Source organism: Argiope bruennichi, chromosome 9 (assembly GCF_947563725.1).
Source record: "Argiope bruennichi chromosome 9, qqArgBrue1.1, whole genome shotgun sequence".
NCBI lineage: Eukaryota > Metazoa > Arthropoda > Arachnida > Araneae > Araneidae > Argiope > Argiope bruennichi.
The window spans coordinates 14,473,612-14,490,592 of NC_079159.1; the positions used below are offsets into that span (position 1 = coordinate 14,473,612).

General features: G+C 29.2%; 1 protein-coding gene across 2 annotated transcripts in view; it reads right to left on the bottom strand.

Annotated features, from left to right (window-relative positions):
- Positions 1–7,194: 7,194 nt before the first annotated feature.
- LOC129984748 (uncharacterized) overlaps positions 7,195–16,981 on the bottom strand; it is a 143,824-nt gene continuing 134,037 nt past the window's right edge. For both annotated transcript variants that reach the window (XM_056094698.1, XM_056094697.1), the window contains exons 6-7: positions 13,072–13,252; positions 7,195–7,406 (exon numbers count right to left, since the gene is read on the bottom strand). In XM_056094698.1, coding sequence (XP_055950673.1) covers positions 7,300–7,406; positions 13,072–13,252 — 288 coding nt within the window. In that variant the 3' untranslated portion in view covers positions 7,195–7,299. The remainder of the gene's footprint in view (positions 7,407–13,071; positions 13,253–16,981) is intronic.

Sequence of the window (16,981 nt, forward strand, 5' to 3'; positions counted from 1 at the left end):
CTCTTGAACTATTGAGTTTTTGAAGATTATTCCATCATTGTGAAAGATTCTGTAGAGAATATTAACAATTCAGAAAATGGAGTGATTTGTTAGTTCTTTTCAGCTATCTAAAACAGTGGAATCTTCTAATTGCAAGTATGATTATGAATTAAAGTTGAAACATCAAATTTGACTAAATTTCTTTTCAATATATAAGTTGTGTAACTAATTTGATAACTTCCTTCGAGCGATTTCAATTGAAAGCACTAAAAACTTTCCATATTTGTGTCTATGAAGGATTTTTAATAAAACAATTTCTATGTTCTTGTAACTAAATTTTTGTTCGCTAATTGAAAACAAATAATTAAATTAGGTCTTTGTATGATTATTTGATCCAAAAAAATTAATTTTATAATTAGAATTGATACTAATTATAATAAATACTGCTGTTCTTACAATAAAAAAAATAATGTAAAATTATAAACCTGTTTGTGCAATGAATGCTTTGAAAGCTAAGTTTTTTGTGTATGTCTTTTATAAATATATAACATAGTGCATGAAAATATTAAATGCTAAGCAAAATATAATAATAAGCAAAAAGGTTTGATGGATTAGAAGATTATATATTGTGAATTTTGTGATCGTCAACAAAGGAATATATTACCAGTATTCAAATCATAAAAATTAATTATTTAAATTATAACTTTTTATGCTGGTTCAGTACTTCTGACTTTTGGAATTTGCATATTTGATAGTTAAATGTTACATAATACTTTTTTTTTTTTTTGGAGCCATGGTACTTATCAGTGAGAATTGATATTCTGATAATAAGCTATTGAATACTCTCATGGAATTTCTGCACACCATGTTATTTCATCTTTTTGGAATTTTAATTGATGTTTGGTGACGGTAATAAAAAAATGTTTTTAAGAGTTATTTTAAAAACTTGAATTTACCTGAACAGGCTGTAAGCAATATGAATACCATAAAATTTATTGAATATGTTCGCGTTTGCTATGAGTAAAAAAAAAAAAAAAAAAAAATGGTCTTTGTTATTGTAGTCATAGCTCAGATTTAAAATTTTTTGATTGTGCCATTTTGCCATCAATTTCTTAGCCTGTTCTTCCATGTTTAGAGCTTAATTTTTTTGTAGAATCTTATTTTGTGTGGTATAAAAATAACCTGTGTAATATTTTATTTTAGGTAATGAGCTGTTAGAACTTTTAAATGACTTGTGCCTCTGATATTCAATTTCAAGGTACTTTTTTCAATTTATTAGTTTTGTGTTCTTTTCACGCAAAACTAATGAATAAGTAGTAACTAACAATAAGTAACAATTTCAGTGCCTAAGATTTAATTTCAAATTTCCTTTGTATTAAGAATGCATATGAAATAACCTTAATTTGCATTTAATACGATTATATTCATGTCTTGCATTTGACATCTATTCCATTGTCATAGTTACAAATTTTTAGGTTTAGAACCAAATTATGTGTAAGAATAAAAATTTCAAATTGCTAGTTTTGATGCCACAGTCAGCGAAATAAAATATATTGTTGAATTTTCCCTTTGAATATTCAATCATATATTAAAGTTTTGTTTTTTTATTCATTTTTATTTCCTATTCAGTTTTAGTTCTTTCTTTTTTAATGAGTTGTGCTTTGTGAGAGAACGGGGAGAGGGGGGGGGGGCTGTTCCATATACTTTGCAACACATTATAACCCATTAAATGATGTGTTGCACTGTGTGATGGGTTTATTTCAAAGTACTTATAATTGCTGTGATTTATTGAATGACTAAACTTAAAATGATTAAAACAGCTAGTGTTCAAAAATGTGTTGTTTTGAATCTTTTTGATTTTTAAATATTTACAAGAGAAGTAGAAATTCATTCATTTTTAAAATTATTATTATTGTTTTTTAATTTTAACCATTGGTGCTAAAAAATATTGCATGGGGGGGTTGTAAATTTTATATAGCGGCAAGTTAAACTTTTGGATTCAAGAATGGTATATTTTCCACTAGTACTTATAAATAATTTTATGAAATTTTATTTTAGAAAAAATGAAGGTTGAATCCCCCCCCCCCCGAAACTTTTTTAGACAGTTAGGCACTGTATTTTGTACAAAGAGGTCCACTGAAAAAAATGAGGTATGGCGTATGGTACTATCTCGATAGCTTTTATATTTCTGGTGGGGCTAACATTGAACGCTTATAACTGTGTTCAATTTAAATTTTCAATTATTTTTGTTTTCCAATGAATAACAAAGTTGCACCTTTTGTTTCCTGTAACTAACTCTGTGAAATTGGCATTATGGACTCGTTGTACTTAGACAGTTGGAAGAATACAACTTGATTCAAAGTTAAGGGGGCACAGCTAGAAAAACCATAACAGAAGAGCTTGTTCTACTTTCATTACTTGGAGAAAATATGTTTGCCATGCCGTTCCTGTACCTGACAATTCTTATAACATTAAAGCAAACATAATTTTTTTAGAGAAAGTATTGATATTTCTGTTAGAATAGTGATTATTCAATTTCTAAAAATGGTATTATGACAACATGAGTTTTCCACTGGAAATCTTTTTTTCTTTTTTGAAGTAGTTTGCTTATTGCATATAAATGAATTAGCATTACAATGTCCACTGCAATATTTGGCCGGAAAAGGTACTGGATCAAAAGGATATTGTGGAAAAATCTGGGAAGCGCTAGAATCATGCCAAAAGATGTCTATAATATTCGAAAAAAAAATATAGATATGACTTTGCTTGATGTTGACTTTAATGAACTTCGTATGGATCAACGATATGTATACGAAATGTGTACAGAAATTTTGAAAGATATATTTCAGTGAACTTTTCATGAACGAATTCAGGAAAAATGAGTCATTGTATGCGATTAATGACAGCAAATAGAATTTTGTGATATATTTCATTAAAATATCCAATGGAGAACTTAGAAAGTTTTTACAAAGAATGTTCTTGGAGCAGTGTGGTATTTGATATTAAAACTCAGTCATCTTGTTGGCATGGCAGTCACCACTTTTACAATATAATTTTAAAATAATCTTACTTTCTAGCTGAAGTATTAAAGAACTATGTATTTGAGTCATTCAAAAGCAATCTGTTATCATTGTAAACTTACAATGGAAAAGAGATGAGAGAATTTTGAAATGTAGAAAAACGGCTAAAGTCGATAATGCTGTTCAATTTCTATGCGTTATATATAAGATTTCTATGTTAAATTTTAAGGCCAACAACTATATGAATTATTGGAATTCAGCTATATTTACTGTACTAGTTTCTGATAGTAAACTGAGTATTTGGCTATTCCTGATGCAGTTCAGATTTTAAGATATCCTTGCAATTCACAAGCAGCGTGTTAATTGCATTACTGTAGTTGGTTACTGAAGGATTATCAGCTGTATGTGGCAATGAAGGACAAAAGAAGGGAAATTGGTTGGACTCTACTTGATGAGTTCTGGAAAACAAGCAAAGAACTGCTTGAAAAATACATAAATCTTAAATTTTAAACATTTTTGTGGTAAATTGGCATTTAAAGAAAGATTACATGGTAAAAAGCTCCAAGTTCGTGCGTTTGACAACTCTTATAGATGGAAACCTTTTCATCTATAGGCCAATAAATTGAGCGTTTTTTTGCTGCTTGAGTTTACGCTTTATTCTTATATACATACATACAGGGTGTCCACTCTTAATGACCCGATAGCTAATTTCTAAACTATTTGAATTAAGTATATACAGGGTGTGCAAAAAGTCCGTAGAAACTAAATATTTATAAAACCCGGGAAATTGAGCAAAATAAAAAACCGGTTTGCAGGTTTAACATTAAGTCGCGGGATATTTTTTAAGAAAAAATAATTAAAAAAACCTCCGATAGGTGACGTTTCGTACGTAATTGAAACAAAAGAGACGCAAATAACAAAAATGATGTTACCAAATTATTTACTCTAGCAATATGTGTTTCACATGTCCACCACCACCGGTGATAACACATTGCAGACATGTCACAAATCCAGCAATGACAAAGTGTAGCATGTATACATGACATCTCTCGACGGATAGCATCTTTCGATTCCAGCAGATTGGATGAACGAGATCGATACACCCGGGATTTTAAATTTCCCCATAGCCAAAAGTCTGCTGGTGTCAGATCTGGAGGCAATGGAAACTTGCAACGTGTGCTAATGTTTCTCTCGTCCCCGAACATCAGTATCAGAAAATCCTTGATTGGAAAAGCAATGTGACTTGTTGCTCCATCTTGCATAAACAGTAGAAGGCACGTCCTTTTCACTCAAACATGGAACAAACTTTTCGAGCAGCAGCGTTAACGCTGAGCTGTTACTGTCGCTGTTTTCCACCCATTTACTGGACACTGTGTTTCAAGGAAGGGTCCTATAATAAAGAAACCTGTGAACCCACACCACACTGTGACTTTGGGGGAATGCCGTGGTTTCTCAGAGTGCACTTGTGGATTTGATGTCGCCCAGAAGCGACAGTTATTTGTATTAAGTCGCCGTGGAGCGAGAAATGAGCTTCATCTGACCACAAGATGTTAAAGATCCAGGAGGGATCTTATTCAATTTTGGCGAGAGCCCACCTCGCAAATGCTTCTCACTCTGCGGTATCTAACGATAAAAATTCATGGCAAGACTGTAATCAAAGATCAAGAGCGTTAGTATTTATAATCATCCTTCTCATTTTCATATTTCCAACTAAGTCGTTTGTACCAGCGCCATTTGTCGGCGGCTTTTTAATTTTTTCCTTATCTTAAAAGAAATCCCGTGACTTATCAATGCTAAACCTGCAAACCGTTTTTTATTTTGGTTATTTTTTCGGGTTTTATGAATTTTTAAAGTTTTTACGGACTTTTTGTCCACCCTGTATTTTCGAGTCAAATTGAAACTTCGTAAAATTGAAAACTTGCGTCCTCATATCCCCCCCCCCTCCTTCAAATGCTTTTTTATTCTTTACTTTTGTTGCTTAAATTTCATTTCGTTGTTCCTTAACTCGGACAAACTATATGATAACACTGTATACTTTTTCAATTTTAGATAAACTATTTTTCAATCACGAAAATTCATAATTTTAATCTAAAAAATCTGCATCCATTTTAGAGATAATTTCATCCAACTTTTTTCTGTGTATTTTTTGTGGTATAGCATACATTCTTCCAGTTGAATTTTTTGGCCGATTTCCTTTTTTTATTTTTTTATTATTATTATTATTATTATTTTGTTGCTTGAGACGCTTACTGTAACCTGTAATAAATATATATTCACACATTATAATGTGTGTATATGTATGTCTGTATGTATTGATTTGTATTATTGTATAACTATTTTTTTTCATAATTTTTTTTACATTTAAGTAATTTGAAAAGCTTTTGTTATTAATTATTCGGTCCTCATGTTGTTTAATTCTTTAAAATCTTTTAATTGGCAAATGGTTGTACAACTCCCATAAGACATAATGAAAACACGTTGCTTCTAGCAACCGTTCCAAATATTGAGATTAACATTAATTGCAGACAGTTGGGCGAATTAATTTAAATAAAAAAATAAAGTTTATCTAACATCTTAAACGGTTCTAATGTTAATAAAAACAGTCGTAGATACCTTTATATTCTTAAATCGCATGTTTTCTCTCCTTTTGTATAACTACTAAGATTAAAAAAATAAATAAATTATGTAGCTATTTTATTAGATAATAATAAAAAAAAAGTCAATGTGAATCATGCAGTTGCAATTACAAATCGGAAACGAGAAGTTAGGATTAATGAAAGTGTTGAAATATCATTAGCAATAAAATTTAATCGGTAGGAAGGACAGGTGTATAATGGAGGTTTTAGTTTACAGAACGAAATTTCCAAACAATAGGAGCATCTGCAATTTTCGCCGCCAATTAATTTCGCTATTTTGAAGTATAACTAGGAGGATTCAAGATTCGAGACCCGATTTTATCGTAGAATCGCGGTGTAAGCCTGTCTGGTGCACGTTAAATCTGTCGGGGCTGAACGTCCTCTCACTGATGCGGTGCGAAAGTTCGGAGAGGAGGGTGCCAGCTCAGGTGTAATCCTCGTCATCTGACCGCGATTCAAAATTACGAAATCGATCCCAAAATAGCCGTAGTGCTGCTTTAAAACCTGCCGTTGACAGATAACTAGAAGCATAACTAATCACTCAGAATGCTTTATCATATTCCTCGATCATAGTTTCAAATAATATGGTAAAAATGTCTTATCGTTTTGCGATAAGATGTAATTCATCCAAGTTTCCATGATTAAATTAATAGTATTAATACTCGCCATCTTCGGCGATTATTTCAATGTTATTAATATTATGTTGACCAGTTTTGATGAAATACATCTTATTAAAACAGGAAAAAGGAGGAAAATTTAATTTTGATTTTTAAAATCAGAATTGGAACATCAGAAATTGAAGATTTAATGTTTAGAGATTGATGCAAAATTAATGTTAGCAGTGCAACCTTAATTCTGCAATTATTAATCATGTAATTTGAAATGATTAAAATTTACTTTTAGTAATGAATGCATTTATAAGTTCTTATTCCTAACAGAAATGCTTAACTATATAGCGAGCGATGCGAATTGGGATAACTTAGTAATTTCAAAAAAATCACGATGTGATTCTTGAGGATTGGTGAGTGAAGCGAGCAAGGGTTTGACCCCCTAGTTTGCTATTAAATATAATTTTACAAAGTATTTTCCTAATTATTTGAGGTTTGATGAAACTCGCATTACATTTCTACTGGTTGTGGAATGTGTATTGTACATATACATTCAAGATTTCTAAAGTATATCTACAATAATATAACGTTGTATTATTCTACGGTGTATCTAACGTATACACAATAATGAAAGGTGGGGTGAATGTAACGTATTTGTATTCACCAAAAACTGACTCACGACCCACAATTTGAAATCCTAGTCTAAAATATTCGTGAATAAAATGAATGGTCTTGTATCACTTCTTGATAACCGATCTTTGAAATTGTGTTATTATAATAGGGATGTTGGTATTCCATTATGAATCGATAATTAAGAAAATAAAACTGAAATATTTAACGTGGTATCAGTAAAAACATCGATATTTATTCAATTTTTGTGGCAGCGATGAATCATGAACAAATGTATTACCAGAAAATGGAATTATTCATAGATAAAACACATATGCACTCTTACATTTCATTGTTACAGAAGTATTTCAACACATAAAGCATACAGATATATCAAATATATAGTTTTATACATTTGGAAAATTTATTCATGACATTTATTTGACATTAAATGCAATGTACACCGACAATCTTCATATGCTTGTTTTGAAGGTAAAGTATTATTGCAAGACATGCCCAGAGAAGACATTTTTGTGAAGTCGCTTGTAATGTACCTAGGAATAATATACAAAAATTTTTTTAGTAAAGTATACACATCCAACTTAAAATATAAAAATGGTTAAATGATTGAAAAGGCTTACAAAAGTTAATTTTATTGTTTAGTTTTGTATTTGAAAAGAAAATGCACTTAGTTTCTAATATTATGTTCTACATGTCTTAAGGCTATAGATAGAAAACAATGAAATTTAACTACTATAGTTTTAAAAATTATATTGTGCTGTGCAAAATATCTTTTATAAGTATTCAAAATAAATTTTGTTCAAATTCTGCGCAGTTTCAGAAACCGAAGTCCTTACCGCTTCAGCGTAGATGCCATATGGGTTTGATTTCACCCGAATAGAGATGAGATGAAAGGAAATATTTCTTTCTTTCTTTATTTTTTTACTTTGCAATAAATAGATATATCACATAAATTTCTATTTAAAACAAAATATGGAAGTGGTTACTAAATATTATAACACTCCAAAAAATAAGATTAATTTTAATCGATTGGTAAAAGAATGAATCTCTATATTTCTGCAATTAGCAGCTTTTTATTACTGCAGACGATTTTTTTAGAAAGCAATAGTTCAGAATTATAAAGATGGAAGCCAAAATAATTACAATCAGAGTTTTTTGATCGCCAGTTTTCAGCTGTTAAACTATTAAAATGCTTTAATCTAATGGGATATTTAATTATAGAACTATAAAGGATTTTTGTATAATAATGGCCGTCCACATTGAGTTGAAAACGAATGTAAGATTTTATCCATAGAATTCGGGATAAATATGAAGAAATCCCCAATGTTCTACAAATAAAATGAATGCGGAGGTAAACACAAGTCATAAAATTGTACAAGTTATCATGAATAAAGATATGGTCTTTCAATCTTATCACAAAAGAAAAGTTCAAGATTTGACTGCCACACAAATATTGAAAAGATTATAAAGATACTGTTCGTCTTAAGAATTCGAGACTAATACACTTTGGATTATTTTACCATTAGAGAGAAAAGGGCAGTAAGATCGGGACTATTCAGAGTTCTTTATTGGGTAATTTTCACCTTGTTAAATGACCATCTTATTAACCATACAATTATAATTTAATTCGAAACTTGTGTATTAAGTAACATAAGGCGTTTTCTGGACCCACAGTCGCTACTCCACCTGATTCCGTCGTTAATCGGGGTAAATAAAATTCTTAAATCAAATATAAACATCCCTTCTATGTTTCATCTCGCCCATAGTTTGGTAGAGAGTTTTTGTCCCTGAGAATAGACAATACCGAAAATTGCTGAATTGGTGCTGTAACAAAAGCATTGATAAAATAATATTTTTCAATGAAAAGCTATTTCGCATTGAGCAATGTTATGCCAAAAATTGATGTCACATATTCAACAAGTTTCAAGGTTATATCTGTGAACTTTCGAACTGTTAACACATTAAGCGCCAGGTTAGTAAACAGTTATTGAAAACTGAGCTTTCCGTTCGGATCGCATCAGTCACCGATGACTGGTTATACATTTTCATTTTGCATCTCATCAGTCACTGATGACTGACTTTATATTTTTCGTTCAGGTACATGAGTCACTGTTGGCTGACGATATTACTAAAAAAATTATATTCTCTAAAATAAATTTTAATATGGAAATTACAAAATAATACATCTAAATGATGTATGCAATCTAATCGTAACTTTACGTTGAGTTCTTTTCATTATATCAAAGAAATCGGATTTCACGAAATAGATAGAAACGACGCTAAATTAGGTTTGGCGTTTTATTTGTTAAACGCTTTCAGAAACAAGAATTATGTTGTGGTTTGGATTCTAGTTTCAAACAATAGAAATTTACCTCATCCCTTAAGGAGTAAAATTCATTAGGAATATTGCAAACAGGGCATGATGGTTACATATTCATTGACATTTTTTTGTTCATTTTGTATATCAACAAGATTTGTATATTATTACGAATTTGTAATATTTCTTTCCAGCGCAATAAATCTGCTGGCAAGGAAGATAGCTTTACAGATCGATTTGATAAATGCCGAGTTAATGAGTCCCCTGTCTTGGGTACAAAATCAGAGATTCCAGAAACTACAAGAATCTCATTGATAACTAAATGAAGCCTTAAGTTTCGATTTTCTAAAAACCTCTTTGCCTTGTTGCTGAATTTATAAAATAATAGCACAGAAGTGAAGTGATGGAATCAGTAAAAGTAACAGACGAATCGAGAGGCATGAATAATCTTGCGAAATTTTTATCCTGCGAGTTTCCTCCGAGCGCTTTGTGATGTTATGGTCATTTATTACCGATTTGCTGCTTGTGTGTTACTATTTACTGCAAGTGTTGTTCTTGTGTATGCTTTGTGTTTTGTTGTTTGAGTGTTTGTTTTTCCGTGTAGAATAAGGCGCCATTATTTGTTATCGAGCTTATTGGATTCCTTACTGTCATCGAATTTTGGAGAATTTTCCGGATGTACCAAAAGTGTTAATCGTGACATTTTCGACGTAAACAATAAACGAATTACTTTTTAATACAGAGTGAACTCAGATATCTGTAACAACTTTAAAACTGAGCACTTCGCAAACAAATGAAAATAAAAATATATCGCTAGAACAGAAAACCGGATATTTCGACACTAAGCTAAAATGTATTTCTATCATAGCTTACAGCTTAAACCACACAGCTAAACCATTGTTGTATGCAATTAAATGGCAACACAAAAGTGATCAACACGCTGTCCTTCATTTAAGAGTTCGGATATAAGACAAGAAATCACATATTTTTAAAGCATTAGACAATATTTCTGTCCATCATACTAATAGGAACATGTGATTTATCTCGGGAAAAATGTGATTTTTTTTCTAGCAAATGTGTTTCTAAATAGACAACGAAACTGAAAATATGGTACTTTATTCCATTAATTGTCTTATAAATTGTATAGTTTTACCAACTACAGATGATTTTAGTCCTTAGCATTTAACAGTGCTTTGTCAGTTAAGTTATGTATAAAATCTAGTTTTTGATAAGGGTTAAATTGCAGCCTATGTTATCCTTTAAATTTTATTTCATGGCGAAAATATGATGCATTTATTTAGTTTAATGTGTTTTTATCCCTTCAGCTTTCATTACACTGTCATCTTGAATTATCTTTGTCTTTAGATATTTTATTTAAATTGTATATTCATTGAAATGTTTATTACAGTAGATCTGCTATATATCGAACTTCCATATATCACAAATTTGTACATAGCGATTTTTTAAAAAAAATTTTCTTTTAAGGATCTTTGATTTTTATCAGAGCAAATATTTTTGAATATAGAATGGAATTTCTATGTATCGAACTACATAGACTGAAAAATAATTCAATACTTATATAATGATTGTATTGAATTGGGATTTTTTTTTCTTAGATGTGGATGACAATTTAGTTTTAGCTGATCGATCAGAATAAATTGGACGGTTGCTTTGATCTTGAGGAATCCAAAGATAATGATGATGACAATAAAGATAAGTTGAAAAACCGACTGAGAAAAACAAGTAATGGGAGCTCTCCAATTTACCGAGGCAATTTCGGATTTATTTCTGTTTCCAAAGAAATTTTTATCTTTTTGAAGGAAAGTGAACATTATTTACATTAGGGAAACAGATATTAGAGATTACTTTATCGAAAAACAAACAAACATTTAGTTTTACTTTCTTTTGTATAGGAGCATTCTTATATTTTTTAATATTGTAAACAAATTATTATTGTCTGTGTATGAAAGTTTTTATACATCGAATTTTTTTCAAAGTATCTTCAAATCTGATGTATAGTCCGACTGTACTTAAAAATTATTTGTATATATAATTTAAACTTAATTATATGCATATTGGCCGACAATACTTTAAAAAATAAATATAAAAAAAAAGATGATAACGGAGTTTCCTTATTTTCTGTCATGTGCCTCAACGGTAATAAATGATATCAATTTACAGTTTTTATAGCCTGCTAAAAAGGAAAATCTTGCTTCCCTAACTTAAAAAAAGAATGAGACGGAAATAAAGATGCGGATTTTACTCAAATGATTTTCCTTTGGACATGTAAATATCACTAGCCGTCTTTGGCAACCAGGTGGTTCGACGGAAATACTGTTTGTTAATTGTCCAATTAACTCTTACGCATAATTTAATGTTCATGCCCCCACCACCAAGAAAATATTTTTAAACAACAAAGCAGTGCTCGCTGTGTGTAAACTAATAGAGTAAGGTTTCATGACATTATATGGCTATTAAGAATACAACTTTCAGAATTTTCTAACTTCTAATTTCATTATTGTAACCTCAATTTCTTATTTCTCGTATAATCTTCACAAATATTAAACAGAATCATTTTTCCGTATCTTACGAGAAAATCACGAGATTAAATATATGAGGGAAAAAGGAAAATGTTTTGAACTTCAGTTGACAATGAACCCTATCGATAAAAAATTGTGCAAAATTTAAAAAAAAAAAAATTGACAAAGTTTTGAAAATACTTTCATGACTATTAAATTGGTATAATTAAAAAGACAATTTTAAAAGTTTTGAAAGGGTGCAATTTTTTTTGTTTAATAGTATATTTGTAAATTAATGCAAAAAAAAAAAAAAAAATGGCAAAATTCAGCTTAACTTTTAGTTAATTAAAATTCTAAATAAAAATTTAAAAATAATAGTTCTAAAATTCGCATTTCCACCTTCCAAAATAATCTGTGTCAAATTTAATAGCTCTGAGTCAGACGATTTGTTATATACAGTACTAGCACACGCAGATACACTCACTTTTAAAAAAATTAATAATAGAGATTAGTCGTCTTTGGTGACCAACTGGTTCGCCAAGGATATAAGTTATATTTAGTTAAATTGCTTAGATATTCCATTTCCATGATTCCATCAAAAGCCACGTTATTTTAATTGTCTTACACATATTCTGTTCATTGTCTACATGAAGCTTTCAAATGGAGATCAGTTTCGGGATTTATAGCGCTACTAAAATCGTAAATGTGCGGTTTGTCTTTCTCTTAAATTTCGCGGCATTGTAGCTTATTTATTTTATTCTATTCTTCTTCTAAACTACACAGTTAGATATTAACAGATTAGACAGATTAAGAAACTTCTTTAATTTTTACTAATGGAGTTATATAATTGATTAAATAACAAAAATGGTGTGAATTTCACGCCAACTATGTAAACTACTCTTAGAAATTAAGTAAAAAATAAAAAAAAGGTAAATTTAAAAAATTGCCAAAATTCAGGAAAAATTTGTATCATTAAAAAAATGACTTTTAAAATTTTAAAACCATATAAAATTTATTTTTGTGTAACTATATTTTCTGAAGTTACTTCGAAAAGTTTTGAAATTATTCAGCTTACTTTAATAACTAAAATTTCAAAAAAAAAAAAAAAAAATCGTTTTGAGATGCTCATTTTTACTTCCAAATTATATACCAAATTTGGTAATTATAGGTCAAAAGATCTGTCTTGTAGAAATCTACAAAATACACACATACACATGCTCATTTTTATTATTAATAGGGATTAAAAAGACAAATTTTAAAGAGGTTTGAATATATTTTATGTAACAATATTTTTGAAAGTTTACACACATTCATCTTTATTATTAGAAGTGACAAGTATGTAATACTGAATTTTCTGTTTACCTGAAGCTCTTATTTCTTTAGTTGTTACTGCACTAATATGCTTTACTGTAGCTACACACTTGAGAGTAACTTTTCCATTATGCAAAACATCTGGCTTGAGTCTGAAACGCAAGGCTAAACTTGTGCTCTCCAACTGGTCAGGATAAACAACTGTTTCCTTGTCGTACAAATCAGATTTAGCCTATAAAAAATCATACATTATTTTTAAATACTAAATTTTAATCAGTTGTACTTACTAATAACTCCAAAAGTAATTATTTGCAGATAAAACTTAAATTCCAATTTTTTTTTTTAGATCTGTTAAATGCTATTGAAGATATTTTTCACAAGCTCTACGAAGTTTAACGACGATTTTAATGAAGATTTCGTGACAATTCATCAAGAAGTTAAATTTTTTAAATTAGTTAAAAAAAACTATTTTTACTGCACATTCGTGTACTGCGTAAACAAACAACATGGCAGCACTCAAAATTTGGTTAATAAACTGTAATTTAAGAAGTAAAATTATTGGAAAAAGAGGTAAAAATTCTATTTAATTTATTAACATTAAAAAATATCTCTAATCTGAAACTTATTTTAAGGCTTCTTTTTACCTTTAAAATTGTTTCAATACTTGAATTTTTTTAATGGCAGATAGATTTAAACCATTAATCGAACTGCCTTCTTATTACATTCAGTGAATTACATATTTTAATATAATAGAATGGTAATATGATTATATATCGATTGTTACTTACCATTTTTAATTGAAATCTATATCATTTTTCGAAATTATTAAAAACATAAAATTTTAGTTTTCTGCTATTTTTAAAAATCGTTTGGGATAGTTTGTAATTTTTTGAGAAAAAGATTTTAAAACTTTTTGGAAGAACAGTTTTTCACATTTTAATCAAAAATAAAATTGCAGACGATAAAAAGATTTGAATTGGGATATTGTCGCATACTATAATAAATATATTTTTACTTTCTTGTTTATGCCAGGTTTACACTCGGCCAATTATAAGACGGCCAGTAGGCAGCGTATGCACAGAAAAGGACTGATTTATGTTTGTCACAATTTCATAAGATAGATTCAGGCATTCCATGCTTAGCTATAAATTGCCATTTTGGCGTTCCTGATTTTTTTTTCACTGCGTATCGTATTAAAATGATCGATATTTACACAAAGAAACATGGTTAAAAAAAGGCCTACTTAAACATACCTAACATAGGTCAACATACCTAAATTTGGAAAATTATAGAAAAAAAAATTTCAAAATGTAAAAATGGCAAAAAAAAAAAAAAAAATCTCGCAGCAGAAAGAACAAAAAACGCCGGAATTATTCTATGACAAGTGATCAATTTTTTTCAAGCTAAAAAGTCTACAAACACATGCGTAGTAAGAATATATATATTATATATATATATATATATATATATATATATATATATATATATATATATATATATATATATAATACAGCTTCATGTTGTCCCGTCGGGACAATTATTTACCTTCGACCGAATAGCATTTTTCAGTCTTTCTACGCATGCGCTGTCTAGCCGTCTTGTAACTGTCCGAGTGTAAATCCGGCATTTGATAAGTGAGAACCTTGACATTTGCTATATTGTAGTACAAATCTTATTTAAAAATACTGAAGTATAACCACAATTTCAAATGAATTACTCCTGCTTTGACGGAGTATCCGGGTGAATGATCATAGTTGCGGTAGCAGGAAGCCCCAACTCCATCTCGTCATTTGAATTGAAATTAGTTGATCCCACATCATTAATATGTTCACTGAGAAAACGAGGTTCGCGCCATCGGTTAACTCCCCTTCCCTCTCGGTGAAATGGTGAAATATAAGAAAGTTTATGATGAAGATTTTGCGTACATTTAATTAAATAATTACTTTTTTCATAAGAGGGAAATATCACAATAATTTCATTTCGAACGAAGTTTGATGCATTGACTAATTTAAAATAAAGCTTAAAGTGAATGCATTGAGTCTTGAGTAGAAATTTGACGTTAAATCAAAAATAGCAAAAATGTGAAGCATTGACATAATAGAGAAATTAAGGACCAAAAGAAAATATACAATAAGAAAATAACATAATAAAGAATATTTTTAAGCATTTATTGTAAATTAAAATATTGCATGAATGTAATTAAATTTTCAATTTCTAAATTAATTGTTAGGATAATTAATAATTATTAATTTAGATTACATATAGAAGAAACTAACCATTGGACTCTTTTAAGCTTCATAGTTTATTTCAGGAACCAACATATAAAATTTTGCATTGAATACTACACTTGCTTCGAATAAAAAAAATCACGAGTTTTGTTTAATAAATAACTTTCCCTTTTATAATTAAAATTTCAGTTTGAAAATCGTGAATTTTTTTTTCTTTTTGTGATTGATTCCTTGGAAATGAAAAAAAATCTTGTGTAAAATTACAAATAAAAGAATAATTACATTGTCTAACATTTTAAAAGTCAGTTAATTAAAGCAATAATGTTGTCCACACTTTAAGATGCAGGGAAATAAAAAGGATTTAGAGGATTTCTTTCTTCCTTTTTCCATTATGACAAGTAGCCGTCTTATTTCAGCATTTCTTTCAGAAAATTAAAAACAATTGTTTCAGATAAAGGTACTGGCTGTTGCAATGATTCTAGAACCTTCTCTTGAAATAAGATTCTCACGTAGAAGTATAAGAGGCATTAAAATGCAGTTTCTTTCCGTCAGCAAATCATTTGAATGCTCTTTTACGACGCGAAAAATCGCGGTTATAAAATAAAAAGGACGTTAAGTCGCGAGTCGTCGAGTGAAACGCCAAGTCGTAACATCTCTTTGCTTCGCCTTATTCCTTTCATACTCTCTCGCAGCAACGTCGTTATTACTTCTCGAAATCGTCTGAAAAAGGGATTTTGCCAACACTTAAGAGCTAAATTCTTCTGTTATTTAAATATTCATTTCACTTCTAGATCTTTATCGTCTGTGCTGAATTTTATCTACGGATTAAATTGAATTTCTTTCATCTGTTACTAAAGAACATTTTTCTATATTTTTGATGGAAAAAATATGAAAAAGAACAATAAAAAAATCGGATTGATGGCATTTTGGAAAACGAGAAATTATTTTTAGAATAAAAGTCTGTGAATAAAATAAAGAATAAGATTTCACTTTTAATAGCTTTGCTTAGTTTTGGTTTAAATCAAAATACCCATATTTAAACAAAAATATCTTACAAAAATGCATACCAAAATGTGCAGAAAATACCACTGAATATCGCTTACATTTTTTTTTTTTTTTTTGCTGATTTTTGCTATTAATATTTTTTTTGTCTCATTTTGATGCTTTTTTGTAATTTAAATATCCATTTTAATTTATATCTTTATCATCGTATGTGAATTTTATTTCTAATGAAGATGTTGCAGAAAAATAGTTTCAGATATTTGATGGTAGAAATATAAGCAAGTTTTCTAAGAACTCGACTGGCAACATTTCAAGAAAAAAGATCATTTTTCAGAATGAAAGATAAATAACTCGTTAGAATTCAGTTTTCAATTTATTTATTCGTTCATATTTTCATTTAATTTATCGTAATTATTTCAAATGTATTTTTTTAGTAAAGAATGGATTGAAAATACCAGAATATGAAATAATGTTAAGCAGGTAAGAATTTTATTTTTATCATTTGAAAAAAACAAAATTAGGAAATATATTTTTTATAAGGAAAGAAAATGAATTCCATCCATTTTATCTCATGCTTCATATTTTCCACCAAACGATTATATATAAGGTAAACACAAACTCTTTATAAACAAATCGTTTTTCGATAAACGATTTTTATCTCAACAATTCGCTACAATGTTACAAAATTTATCTTAAAAAAATCTTTATTTTTATATGAACATTCACTATTC